At 49.2% G+C, this 13,635-nt stretch overlaps 4 protein-coding genes across 4 annotated transcripts; 2 read left to right on the forward strand and 2 right to left on the reverse strand.

The window, feature by feature from the left end:
* Positions 1 to 4,621: 4,621 nt before the first annotated feature.
* On the reverse strand, positions 4,622 to 5,282 carry PV06_07626 (uncharacterized protein; the record flags this gene model as incomplete). The annotated part of the gene is made up of 2 exons (XM_016408886.1): positions 4,622 to 5,138; positions 5,203 to 5,282. The coding sequence occupies 2 exons, from the start codon at positions 5,280 to 5,282 to the stop codon at positions 4,622 to 4,624; spliced, it is 597 nt and encodes a 198-aa protein (XP_016260640.1).
* An 825-nt stretch (positions 5,283 to 6,107) lies between these two features.
* PV06_07627 (uncharacterized protein) lies at positions 6,108 to 8,297 on the forward strand (the record flags this gene model as incomplete). Its single annotated transcript, XM_016408887.1, has 2 exons — positions 6,108 to 6,978; positions 7,759 to 8,297. 2 exons carry the CDS (start codon positions 6,108 to 6,110, stop codon positions 8,295 to 8,297), a joined length of 1,410 nt encoding a protein of 469 aa, XP_016260641.1.
* Positions 8,298 to 10,273: 1,976 nt separating this feature from the next.
* Positions 10,274 to 10,998, forward strand: PV06_07628 (uncharacterized protein; the record flags this gene model as incomplete). The annotated part of the gene is made up of 5 exons (XM_016408888.1): positions 10,274 to 10,391; positions 10,451 to 10,528; positions 10,594 to 10,704; positions 10,770 to 10,818; positions 10,881 to 10,998. The coding sequence occupies 5 exons, from the start codon at positions 10,274 to 10,276 to the stop codon at positions 10,996 to 10,998; spliced, it is 474 nt and encodes a 157-aa protein (XP_016260642.1).
* A 479-nt stretch (positions 10,999 to 11,477) lies between these two features.
* Positions 11,478 to 13,616, reverse strand: PV06_07629 (uncharacterized protein; the record flags this gene model as incomplete). Its single annotated transcript, XM_016408889.1, has 7 exons — positions 11,478 to 11,927; positions 11,991 to 12,206; positions 12,287 to 12,428; positions 12,485 to 12,749; positions 12,802 to 12,948; positions 13,008 to 13,119; positions 13,176 to 13,616. 7 exons carry the CDS (start codon positions 13,614 to 13,616, stop codon positions 11,478 to 11,480), a joined length of 1,773 nt encoding a protein of 590 aa, XP_016260643.1.
* Positions 13,617 to 13,635: the final 19 nt, after the last annotated feature.

Here is a 13,635-nt window from a genome sequence, read left to right on the forward strand (position 1 = left end):
CCTGAGACAATGGTACTATAGTGTCGTCCAAGGCTGTGAAGTTGGCCGGCTGAAGATGGTATGACAAGCCAGGGATCAGGGATCATGTAACGGCTGCTGACTCAAGGCGAGGAAGGCGACCAGTCATTCATAAATCGGATAGTGGGCGAGCGTCCTCTTCACAGTAGTTTGATCATTGTACGGAGTAGCCTTTATCTTGATACTTGAGATTAATTTTGTATAGCCAGCCGAGGTTCCCTCTCGGCTTTCAATACACGAGATTGTGACTTCGAGTACTCGGACCCTGGCGCCGAGTTCAGCCAGCCAATACCGTCGCCCCCGAGACCACTAGCTGGCTTCAGACCCCGGCCTCCTGTAGCATACACGCTGGAGGCTCCGTGGGGTCAATGACTGTACACGTTGTACGTACTCCGTACTCCGCGCCTTGCCCTTCAAACGCCTGACTATTTTGACCTAGCGCCTCGGTTTCCATTCCTCCCGATCCAAGTCGGTCCGACGGTGGGGTGAGTCTGGAACTGATCAAGCGTTCTGATGCCCTTTCATACACCATCTCGCCTTGTTTCTCCCAGTAACTAGCCATGGCCGACGTTCATTATCAATGGCCCATTGCAAAGAGAGCTGGAAAGGCCTGTCTGGGTTGCCGAGCACGCAAAGTGAAATGCGACTTCGAACATCGTGGTCTTCCTTGTACAAATTGTGCTCTTGATGGGGGCGACTGTCGCGTTCAAAAGAGTAGAAGGGGCAGGTACATTAGGGAGTTGTCACAACTACATACTACAAATACTAATCTATGAGCGTCAGGAAACCTTTTAAAAAAGACTCTTCTACCCCCAAATCTAAGGAAGTCGATGATGCTTTACACTCAACCCACACATCGGTCGAGAGATTCTGTGATGGCCACGCCAGACCAATTTCTCGTAGGATGCATACCACACAATGGCTCCTCGAGCCCGAGAAACACGTTCTTCCTGGGTTATTCGAGGGGAAACCATCCGGTAGAGGAGGTAAGTGCAATACGGACCTATCCCAGACGCTATCCTGATGATTCAAGTCCCAGAAGATCGCAAAGTCCATGACCTTCTCAAGATGGTTGATATGGACACTCTTGATCGACTACACAATGAAGTGACTTGGGCGTCCTTCGTGGGCCAGGATCATGCTACAGACTTTTATCAAAATTCCTCCCCACTAACCATATCATCTCAACAAAATACACCGCAAACGAACAGTGACAGTCTTCCGGTTTTTGTGAAGCCTATTTCGTCTCACCTTACCTCCGACGATATTGATTATCTGACCAGGAAAGGCGTATTTTCTTTCCCGTCCCCAACCTTTGTCGAAGCATTGATCCGAAGCTACGTCCGATATTTTCACCCTCTGATGCCGCTCCTCGACTTACGAACACTTCTTTGTTGCCTCAGTGGACATGAATCTCACTTTTCACCGAAAATGAGTCTCTTGCTTCTCCAAGCAGTCTTTTTTACTGGAGTAACATTTGTTGACCTCGCTGAAATCCACAGCGCCGGCTTCTCCTCAAGAAGAGCTGCAAGAAAGACATTTTATGAAAGAGCCCGTGTAAGTGTGATCGATTAATTGGTGTGATGTCGCTGAACTTCAGAAACAGGTATTATACGATTTTGATGCCGAATGTGACCGCATTCCAGTCATTCAGGCGGCACTACTTCTCAGTTACTGGGCAGAAGCCCCCGGTGATAATAAGGGAGGCTGGCACTGGACTGGAATCTGCTATACATTAGCACTCACCCTCGGACTTCACAGAGAATCGGATTCGACACTCCCTGCTCGCCACATACACCTTCGAAAAAGAATATGGTGGTCATTCTACATAAGGGATCGCCTGATAGCTCTCGGCATGTGTCGTCCCCTTCGGGTAAAAGACGATGAATTCAACACGCCGATGTTGACTTTAAACGATTTCGATCTCGACGATCTTGTCACGGATGAGTTCTACGACCTTGCCTTTACCAGAGAGCATCAAAAAGCACTCGCTGAGATGTGTATCGAGATGGCTCACTTGAGTGTACTTATTGGAAAGGTCATTAATTTGCACTTCTCGCTCATACCCAGCACCGAATCCGCGCAGCACATCAAAGATCATACCGGGAGGACAACGACGATATTACTGCCAAACGTTCGAGTGGATCAACTGGAGTCCGTCATACTCCTCGACCGAGATCTTCAAACTTGGAATAAGACTAGACCTTTGTCAACGATTTTTCAGCCGACCACGTTGCAAAATTGTACCATATCGACTCCGATCCTCACAGTCCACCAAGCTTTTCTACAATTTAGCTTCTTTTCGACCATGTCTGCATTATACCGCCCCTTGATCAACCGTCGCAGTACATCAACCGACAAGTTACCATCCAAATTTCTGCAGATATCATCCAAGAGGATTGAAGAGTCTGGCATAGAATTGGCAGCCGCGAACCGCGAGCTTTACAATCTCGACTTTGCAGGATTTCTTCATCCGACTATTGCAACCATGGAATTACCCGTCATAATCACTCATATCAAGAGACTTCAGCACCGGCATCATGGTACCGTTTTACAAGCTCTCCAGTCGATCCTATATTGCCTAAAGGTGCTGCAGAAGATGCAAGACATGTACCCTGGGGTTGACTTGGTGATCGCATTTGCTCTGGATGTTATGAACAGATCTGGGATTGAGCTGCAGACCGACAATGAGCAAGGACCTGTTGAAGTCAGGTACGGAGATTACAGCTACAGCATTGCATCAGACAATCTAGATGAACCGCACGATTCGGGAGTCGAAAATGACTCGCCCGGTTCCGTATTTCTAGGGATGCCTGCAACAATAGAACACGATAATGTCATGTCTAGCTCACAGGAAAGACAACAATCTTCGACTTTGTCAGATTTGCCTGAACCACAACGGGACTCTCAAAGCGACGTTTTCCTCACAGACACCATGGACTTTGATCCTGCTTTCAGTCTCATGTATGAGTTCGAGACACTAAACTATCGAGAGATTAGCCAGCGAGCCATACATAGTCCCCCGGCCGAAACCTAGTTTGTGTTAGGAACTGGCTTCTCGAACCTGATTGAAGCTAAGACCTGACAATCAATACCCATAACACATCATCGGCCCATCGGTACTCATCACTTCTCTAACCTTCACATCATCTGCGAAGCCTCCAGTGACGAGAACATCATCAAGAGTCGCTGGGATGCTGGATCCTCGCGAATTGGCGCCGTTGTACTCATATTTCTTATTGGGGTGGCGTTGCTGCCATGTCCACCATAACCGATCGACCTGAGTGTGATGCAAAAAGAAGACCGGATCTATTCAAATTTTTAATCTTTCACTCGAGTTATGAATATTCGCAACGAGACTTACCGTAGGGCGCGGCATGAAAGGCAAAATCTCCGCCAACCCCTTGAGGGATTGCATTGTGCGCAGAGCTCTCCAGAGCAAGAAGGAATGCCTCATAATCGTCAAGCATTAGGATTTTCGAGACCCTCTCCGGATCGAGGAACTTGCCGAGGACGTCAAAATCGACTCTATCCCAAAAGCCCCTAGACAGGCAGTGCGACTCATCGACAGGTCCAAAGGAATGTACTTGGAGCCCTGCAAATTGACCGTTCGCTACACACCGGTCACCACCGACTGAGAATGTGTCGTGAGACGGTGTTTGGGGAAAGCTCCGACCGAACCCGTCCTCGCCGTCCCATATTACGGAGGCCGACGGTTTCTCCCAATCCTGCGTCCAGTCCCAATATACCAGGTTCCCTTCGTATTCGCATTCCTCCCGGAGAGTCTTCTCGTAGAGATGGATCAAGTATCGATGCCACGCGAAAAAGGGGGCACTTTGATGAGCGTATGAGCCAACTCGGGCGTGGATGCGCGGGAAATCGTCGTACAAAGACATGTTGGTTGAATTGAACCGCGAAGGCTTTCGACGAAGGCAACTGACAGCGTCGATATACTGGTGTTTCTCGTCCACGCTCAATTCAACCCAGTTTCGTCTCAGATTCTTCCGACAAAGAGTGTTATTGTTGTCAGGGACGTGAATGCTTCGACGGTGTAGCCAGTCGCTGGTGACAAAGACCATGGCCGACATGATCAGAACAACGATCAGGACGAAGATTGTGACCCATTCGCCAGTCTTGGAAGCCCTGCCTGACCGATGCCAGCGGAAGTTTTCTTTTTGCACTTTTTCTTCGTCGAGCGCATCGTCGTTGCTTGAAGATGAACTTCGCTCGGAGCTGATACCGGGACTCACGGGCAAAATTGCCATGATGATGTTTTGTCCTGAGAAAAAAAGGAAAAGGAAGACAACACTCAAAGTGACTGAAGAAGAGACGTATGTGGGTACTGGATCCTCCGAGCCCTGATTTTATAACGGCTTACTTTTTAGTCGGTCATTAAGAAGAGATTCCCTACAGTAATACTACTGTCGACACTGAGTGGATCCGATCCATTCCATTCCGAGGTGGAATTCCCTACTGAACTCAGGGCAACTACTGTTTACTACATGTACCAGAGATAGAAATTTATGCACCTCGATGAGTTCGTTTCGACCCTGTTCAGACGCATATCTACGACACATACACAACTTTACAGAATTTGTACATTCTAATAACATCCCTCTCCGAGTATATTCATCCCATACTTGACCCCCTTTGTGACTGGCAACGAGGCATGCTTCAATCTTTCGTCCGTGGTCCAGTCCTTTTTCAGATTGATCCAAAATAGACCATTGCCAGCGACGGGACGCACCACGAGCCCCCTGGAACTATTCTTGGTGGTCCTGCCGAACTTGGCGGTGTCACTATCGTCAGGGGCCGCCAGTTGATGAGGGAAATACGTCTCTCCTCCCTCACATTGGTCTCCGATGTAGACGAAAAAGCTCAGGAGACGGTTACACCTGTCTCCGATACCTTCGTGGGGAAATGGTCTGTCCATGTTGTCCTTGTGCATGTCGTGGCGTTCGCCGGGGGTGTACCGAACCACCTGCAGTTCTTCGAATATCGCCCACGGTAGGAACCCGGAGATCTTCTCGGCTCGTGCCGTGATACACTGTCCGACCGGGTCAGGGTTAGGGACCACGAAAGCTCTCGAGGCCGTCCGATTGTAATAGACCTTTTCTTGACTTGAGAACGGTCAAAGTGTAAGCATAGCTGCCACTACTAGGACACTGGGAGCGAAGTACGCACGCCATGTCCATCAAATAATCAATCTCGTATGGTGAAAGGAATCCGTTGATGTATATCATTAATGGGTCGTCAGATACCATTTCGATACTGTATTGATGGGTGCAGACATATTCTGAGGTTGTCGAGGGTTGCCCACTGCCGTCAAGATCACCGACGACAACACTTTTGAGAGTATTTCGAGCATCGATACTGGCCCTTCGGATCAGGTCATTGTTCTGGATGGTATTCCAAAGCCCCAATGCCAACGCGACGATGGCTACAGTGGCCGTGGAGAATGTACCCTACGGAACAGTAGACTGTGTTATCGAGAGACCTATGCTCAGAGAATGTTGTGGTGTACTCACCATCGTTACCACAGGTTCAGCAAAAAGACTCGAGGATGGGAGGAGGCGTTGTTGAAGGAGATAGAAGAACAGATGAAAGAATTCCTGAACAGAAATTCAAAACACTCGGTGTGAAGGAATGGGGAACCGACCTACCAAAGCGATAACTATTCTTCTGGACAGTTCTGTTTGTTCCGGTGCTCAGCTGCCAAAGATACGTTTCTTGCGGCCCCCAAAACACACGCACGACAGCGTGATGATTTCAGTCCAAGGCTCGTAGCGTTGTGGACACAGACATATATCTGCTTGACGACGAAGATTCGTTGAATTGTTCCAGCCCGAAGGATTCTTACCTACATTGTTGAACCAGCCGAGAATGAGTCCATTGTGACCTTGGATTACATGATCTCCATGAACCACAATGTATGATTGGACACTTTATTGAGCCATGTCGTCGCTGAATTAGCCCAGATAGCTGAAAACATTGCAGTGAACGATTCCTTACAGCTGATCCTCATCGATCGACGTGGACCCCATTTGCGGTGAACGCCAGTTGAGTCGTATGTCCTGACACAGAACGAGATGTGGATTCTTGTACCCAGAGCTTGTGCGCCCTACGACGAGAGCTTCATCATTGGTACTGAACTATTTCAATGGAAGCTTCGGAAAAAGTTGAAGCAGAGCCTGAAAGAGCCACATGCACATGCACAGCAGCACAGGTACACAGACACGATCTTTCCAGTCAACATAGTACCACGAATGGCAACGACGACAATGACCGTAACACTACGAGTGCTCCTGTTTTATCTTGGATGTATTGCGTTGGTCAACGCCGAGGACACTCCATCTTCAACACCACCATATGATCACTATCCAAACCTAGGTTTGTTCGGCAAATTCCAAAAACCCATTGCCAGAGGAGCAACGGGAGACGTCGTGCTTTTCCAACACAACAAAACGATGAAACGGTACGCGGTCAAGGCTTTTGTCAGAAACCACATCCCCGAATACGACGAGGAATACGACCGCGACATCAGAGAAGAGTTCAATATCGCCCGACGACTGGCGCAGCATGGTAATATTGTGGAGACTTACGACCTCATATTCGACCCTCCCTCACACAGGTGGTATATGCCCATGCAGTATTGTCCTGACTTGTTGTCCGGAAGGATTCGAGCTGCTTTCTCTACCGAGAAGTCGAAAGACCAAGAAACAGCAGTGGACAGCTATCCTGGAGATTCCCAATCACACTCGGACCAAAGTTCGTTAATGTCTTGTATATTTGGTCAACTCTTGAAAGGATTGAGCCATATGCACGACCGAGGCATAACGCACGGCGATCTCAAACCAAACAACATTGGCATCGACGAAAGGGGTCAAGTTCGAGTTCTGGACTTTGGAATTTCATTTCAAACGTTGGACATGTTGACTGGAGAGAAACGTTTACAATGGGGTGAGTTTCCACAAAATTTTCATATCAATTCTCTGAACCCACATATGTTGGCTCTGGTCAAATGATGTGTTGTTGGTTGGCTACGACGTGAAACCCAGAATTGATGGCCATCATGATGGTGATGCTACCCAAAAGAACAACAAAAAAGACGTATGGACGAAGGAAGTATTGCGTCGTTTCTTCTTTCTCCACTGATATGAACGAACCCTTTTACGCCAACCCTAGCAACGTATCGGCTCGCGACGATCAATGGTGCGGCTGTGAGAAGCTGACATAAGACCCACGAGAGAGGGGGCTCGTCGTCCATCTTCAACCAACCACTTACCGTTCCTACGGAATATGTGCGTTACAATGATACCCGACGCTTTTCGAACCGAGGTACTCATTGGGAAATTCCTAGAGTCCTGGTATTCACAGGGGAAAAGAACAGATCCTTCCGGAAGACCAATCTCACTTTTAGCTCATTGATCGGACACCACAAGCATCTTTCTCGACTCCTCCCGAGGGTCTCGCCAGACACACGGTGTTTTCGTAATCGGGGGCCAAAAAGCTTCTTTCGACTGGAGCTGAAACCACACACACTCTCTCACGCGATCACTTTCCCTAGGAGGATAACAATGCGACTACTCCTTCTCTGTCCACACTATGGAGGACTTCTTCTTATCAAAGACGAGTCAAATGGAGGATTACGAACAATCTTGGCATACATGAATATCTTTGTCTGGATGGATCATGTGAAACGAGCACAACCCCAGGGCTAACTTTTTCCGCCCGTGATAGGTTTACGAGGTGCCATCCCATACGCCCCGCCAGAGGTTTACCTAGAAACTCTTTATGACCCTGTCCCCGTCGACATCTTTGCGCTAGCGATCCTATTCTGCGAGATGACGGAGCCTCGGTTGCCTTGGAAGAGGCGTGTCTGGCCGGACTGGGAACGTGACTCGTTCAGTCTCTTTAGACATGATGCCAAGATGAAGAAGGACAAGAAACGACAACAAGAAAGGTCCACCACCACCACCACCAACAATAACAACGACGGTGAAGTCGGTCAAAGAGCGGTCAGCAGCCGTGACGAAGATCTGAACGAGGATGACCCTAATGTCACAGCTGGTGGTCACCATCGTACCTTTCCATTCTTGGCCTTTGAGGATTGGGAGACAGAAATCCATCGAGCCACGATGGACAGTCTGGTGACTTTGCTCCCGGTCCCTTCGAGGTGGATCATTCGACGAATGCTAGAACCCGACCCTAACATGAGAGCGACCTGGACGGATATTTGGTCGGATGAGTGGGTTCAAAGTCTCCATGAAACTTGTTGAACGGAGAAAGAAAAGCTACGGCCTTGGAATGGTATCTTCGTAGCAGAACGTGTCCCATCACGCTAGTCACATAGATCATTTCAGAATTCTGATTGATCTTTTTTTCCCTATAGAGTAGGTATTCATATCTATCTACCTGGAGAGCTTGGCGTCTCACGCGACGGCGCCCGTACATGGATGATGTCCATATGCTTCAGACCCCGAGATTCCGCGGATTGGCTGACTGACTGACTGACTGACTGTTGATTGCCTTCCCAACTACAGGTCTTTGAATTTCATCTTTCGTTCGGTAGTCTGGGAAAAGAACAATGAACCCCTGGTTGAAAGTATCCCCGTGTCATTTCAACTTGACCAAGCCCATGGGCCCATCAGAACGGAGGCCACTCGATTCACTGCCCCAATCTAGTACACTTGAGGTACTTCAGCCTGACTCGGGTGTTGACCTTTTGGAGGTCGGGGGGATCTTTTCTCAGGATGAGGCGTTCACAGTGCAGGGTGTGAGCGTCGCTGACCGTGACGTTGTCGACGCTGTGCATGGGTCCGTCCGGCAGGGTCGCCCGCATGTACCGTTTCCAGATGTAGGTGCAGTGCCGGAGGTGCCACTCCCACGTCACGAACAGGTGGTGGTGCTCACCCAGGGCCACGACCGCGTGAGGGATCTGAGGGCTGGCCGAGTCCTTTTGCGAAAAGTACCGCCAGTCGCTGAGCCCTTCGAACTCGGCCGTCAGGGCGGCGTCGTAGCAGTCCGGTGGGATCCAGGCGTAGGACAGCATGTCAAAGACGCAACCCGCCGCGAGTGCCTCTGCTCGTGAATGACCGCACGGAGACGCGTCGTCAGAACCGAGGGAAAGTCTTTGATGATCCGCGTCGGCGTCGGTGGTGGAAATCTGGTCGAGGTCGTAGTGATCTGGACATTGCTGATTGCTGTCCGTGGTGGCCAAGGACGGTTTGAGGACCAACAACGTGACGAAGAGGGTCGAAAGTATCGCCGCCGTGAGGGCAACAATCATCCAACTCCTGACGGTTTTGTTTTTGGTTCTGGGCACTCCGACGATCAAGGGGTCGTTGAGCCTTTCGTCGTCATCACTGGCGTCGATGGGGGCATATAAACTCCTGTTGGGCTTTGCCTTGGGATCCATGAGCTCAGAGTAGTGAGGGACTTCACGAGGTATAGTCCAAAAAAATGAAGGCAGAGAGGTCGAGTGAGAACGGAATTTCATGTAGAGGAGCTCTGGAAGGTTGAAAATCAAGAGACCGTGTTCCTGAACTCGAGATGAAGGTCAAGATGGATTCAGAAAAGGAAATCTGAAAAAGACAAAAAGGGTAGACAGACACGGCTATCTGATACTTTCGAGGATAGAACAAAGTCCATGAGCCATGAGCCAAAAGACTCTGCTTGAGCTTACCCACCAGATCACGAAGGAATCGCCCAGCATATTGATCTGCAGCTTATAGTTCACATGATTTGTCAACGAGATAATGCGAAGAAACGACCGTAGGATTCACGAGACCCAAGATCATGCACTCCATTGCCCTATGTGAGCAATGCATAGTTAGTGTGAAGCCCAACAGACCACTCACCGTCCTCACATACACTTGTCAGCGCAATGAGCATGTTTTCGGAAGGAACATCTTTGGCATACGGAACGAGAATTCTCGTGTAGAGAGCCACCTCAAGCTCGGAAACTTGCAGTATGTGCTCTTTAGCAACGTTTCATCCTTCTGTTGGTGCTTCCGTAGAGTCATGTACTTTGCCGATCCAAGGATTCCGGCCCCCTCGCCGCGAATGCGAGGTATGAGGTTGAGAAGGTTGTGGCCAAGCGTGGGTTCCCAACCTATATAAGAAAGAGTTAGGGAGTTCGGTCAAACCATACCTTCTGACCATCACGAACCACAATCATTCTCACAGTGTCACTCCCTCTTACCAAAGACTTTCTGTTCAGAAGCCCCCCCAACTTGACCCAGTCATCACCATTATGAGATTCGCCGTCATCCTCGTAGCTGCGGCGGCTTCCTTTGCCAACACCGCTTTCGCATTCGCAAATGCCAACCCGATCGATGTTGCAGCACTCGAGAAGAGGGGCGATCTCGACGGTAACTTTCCCACTTTCATCAAAATTTGTTTTTCTGTACAGTGGCTGACCTCCCCTCAGAATCGACCGACTATCTCCCTGCCGCCAAAAGACACGTGGTCAATGTAGCTGATTTTGAAAAGCGTGCTCCTGGTGATGGTGAGTACACAATCGACATTGCTGATCAGGTATCGTGATATTGCATCTTGCTGACAGGTTTGCAGAAACAACTGGCAACTTGCCCTACGTCAAGAGGCGCGTCAGCAATGTGGAAGAGCCTGCAAAAAGACACGCAGTCAATGTAGCTGATTTCGAAAAGCGTGCTCCTGGTGATGGTGAGTACAGGATTGACATTGCTGATCAGGTATCATGATACTGCATCTTGCTGACATGTTCCCAGAAACCACCGGGTTCTTGCCGTACGTCAAGCGACGAGTCACCAACGCAGAGTAAGCCATACGACATTGGGTGGCGGGTGTCGTTTCTCTGAAGTCGCTCTCTGACGATTCAGACAGCCAAAAGTGGCGAGCATCAACAAAGGGGAACTGGGCAGAGAAGACGATCCAGAAGTTTCGTATCCGTACAATCTTACAAACCTGGTCCTTGATGTAGTTGAGCCGTCGGCATGAATATACATTCTTTACCAATATGTTTCATCATCGTCACCTCCACAGACTTGAGTTCAAAGAATTAAAATTTGCATTGAAAGGAAGTAGATGTAGAGAATGAGGAAGATGAGACAATGCAGTGAGACAGATTTGGGCTCAGCATATCAGAAAATAATCCGATGTCATGACGAGTAGAGTTCCCTCTTCAAGCTATACATGTTGTACCAGCCTTGCCAGATATCCTATGGTGTCTGACAAGAATGAATTTATTAGGTGTATTGATTCGCCGTAGAAACATCAACCAAGCCGAGTAACACGAGTTGCGAGAATCAAAGCATACGACTCTCACAAGCTCTACATCGCAATCCAAAAGCCGAGGAGCGAAGAATACACAGACCAGTGATTGTTGAGATTACTACGTATACGAGTTACTGAACTTCAGTCTCTAACCAGAACGAATGGAACGAAACCATTTTCGATGTTCCTCCACATCCCTCCACCTAGGAAGACCGCACCATTGTGGTCCTCAAGGCTTGAGAAGCCACGCTCTGTACAATACCGTCCTTGTCAAAGCCGATGACGAATGCATCGGTGGAAAGATTGTCGTAGATGTTGGAGTCAATCTGAATCCAATAGTCATTGTACTCCGCCCAAGGGTCTCCCGTAAAAGGTTCCCCGTTTGGATTGACAAAGCTGTCGAGGTGGTATTTGTAGTACGTGAGGCCATCTGCCTCTGTACTCAGTTCCGTAGGGAAAAGTCGGAAGTCGTGATACGATTTCAGGTACTCCTGGGTCAAGAAATCCGTGCCGTTGCTCGTCCACTGCTCGACCTTGACTCCTGCCCCTCCGTCGACGACCAGTGTGATGGACGAGTTTCGATCGCTGGATTTGAAGGTACCGGTGAAAGCTCTCTTGGCTTGTTCCTTGGCCGCGGCTTCTGCGGCTTTGTACTGAGTCACACAGTTAGCCAGGCTTCAAGATCCTTTACAAATAAGGACCGGGAGATTACTCACAAAAATATCAACGAGAGGACCTCGAACCGGAGGCACCTGGCTGTTGGGATTGTCACCCGCGGTCAAGACGGTGAACCCAAGATTATAGTCTGGGACAAGACCGAACACTGTCGAGTACACGCCAATGTCTCCGGATTTAGTGTATGCGTCTACAATGCGGCTAGCATTAATGATTGTGTCGGCGGGTATCGTATATCTGTAGATTTCCCACGGAGCCTAACAATGATAGTCAGCATCAGAAACCCCCAAGGTGCGGTCGCTTATAAGTTGCAGAGGCAGAAAGTTGTTTTACTTACACCAACTGCCGACTCCCACTGTGACGTGAACGTTGTCGGCTTCATCCATCTGCGTGTGACAAAGCCTGGTAGTAGCTTGTTGCTCAAAATGGCTTGACCCCAGGTCTTGAGATCTTTTGTTGTAATATACTGCCCACCAGCACTTCAGAAATGGGTTAGCAACGACTTTCATCGGCGAGGCACGGAGACGAAACTCACGGTCGTTGGATGCCTATGTCGTAGGTAAAGACTGCATAACTGTCATTTCTTGGGATAATGGCATCTGAACCATTCGGAGGGGCCGTTGGTGTCGTCGAAGTCATCCCCAATCTGTCATTGTAGAGCTCTCGCATACCATCCGAGATGGACTTGCCGGTGATGTTCTCGTAAGCAAGGCCCAGAATAGCATACGCGAGATTCGAATAGCTCGGAGTCGTATACGAGGGAAAGACGGGTGGGTGTTCGATGACGCCCCGAAGAAATTCTGACATCGTCAGGATCAAGGGCATCTCTTCCATCAAATGTGGTCTACTCACGTGCTCTTGTACACGATGGAAGAGAATCGCCATAAGAGTTGCACTCAATGATGCTCTCGTTTCCCAGTGGAGGATATCCATCCTTGTCCACCGTATCAGATACAGGGGGAGACTGGAATGATTGAATTGCGAGGTCACCTAGGTGGACTAGAAAGTTGTTAGTGTTTCAAAAGTCGCATACTTGAACAGCAAGCAAAGCTACTCACAATCACGCCCCATGCCTGAGATTTGCGAGGCCAACGATCCAACGGTGACTTCACTCCAGTTGGTCGACAGGAGCGGATTCTTGTACGACTTGACTGCAGCCTCCAATTCAGGCTTCTCTCGTCAGCAAAACAGTGCTAGTCACCCAAAACGAACAAGACTGTACTTACAAGATATTTAGTGATTGGATCCAGATAGACCTCGTCGCCAATGTCGACCAGCCAATTGTAAATCGTCAAAAGCTTCCCCAGACTCCCAGTCCGATAGATGGTGTTTTCGGTGAGTTTCCCTTTGGTAAGCGAGCCATTGAGTCCCGGTGCTTCAAAATGAAACTCGAACAGATACTCGTTACTGGTCAGATCGAACACGGATGCTGAAAATGATGTTCCTTGGTTGTCCAAAACTCCGTAGGTGTTGTTGCCCGTGGCTATCACCTGATTGATGGCGTCTGTAGCTTGCTGTTTGGCGGTAGCAAAGGCCTGGAAGGAATGATTGGCCGCCGGTTGGTACACTGGTCCCAGGGCAGCCAAGTCAATCTTTTGGCTGAACTGGGCAAGCGCACCAACGGCAAGGCCTGTCCATAGGAAAATGTTGGTGGTGGCTTGACCCATCTTTGTTTTTCTAGAGACT

The sequence above is a fragment of the Exophiala oligosperma genome (assembly GCF_000835515.1).
Source record: "Exophiala oligosperma strain CBS 72588 unplaced genomic scaffold supercont1.7, whole genome shotgun sequence".
Lineage (NCBI taxonomy): Eukaryota > Fungi > Ascomycota > Eurotiomycetes > Chaetothyriales > Herpotrichiellaceae > Exophiala > Exophiala oligosperma.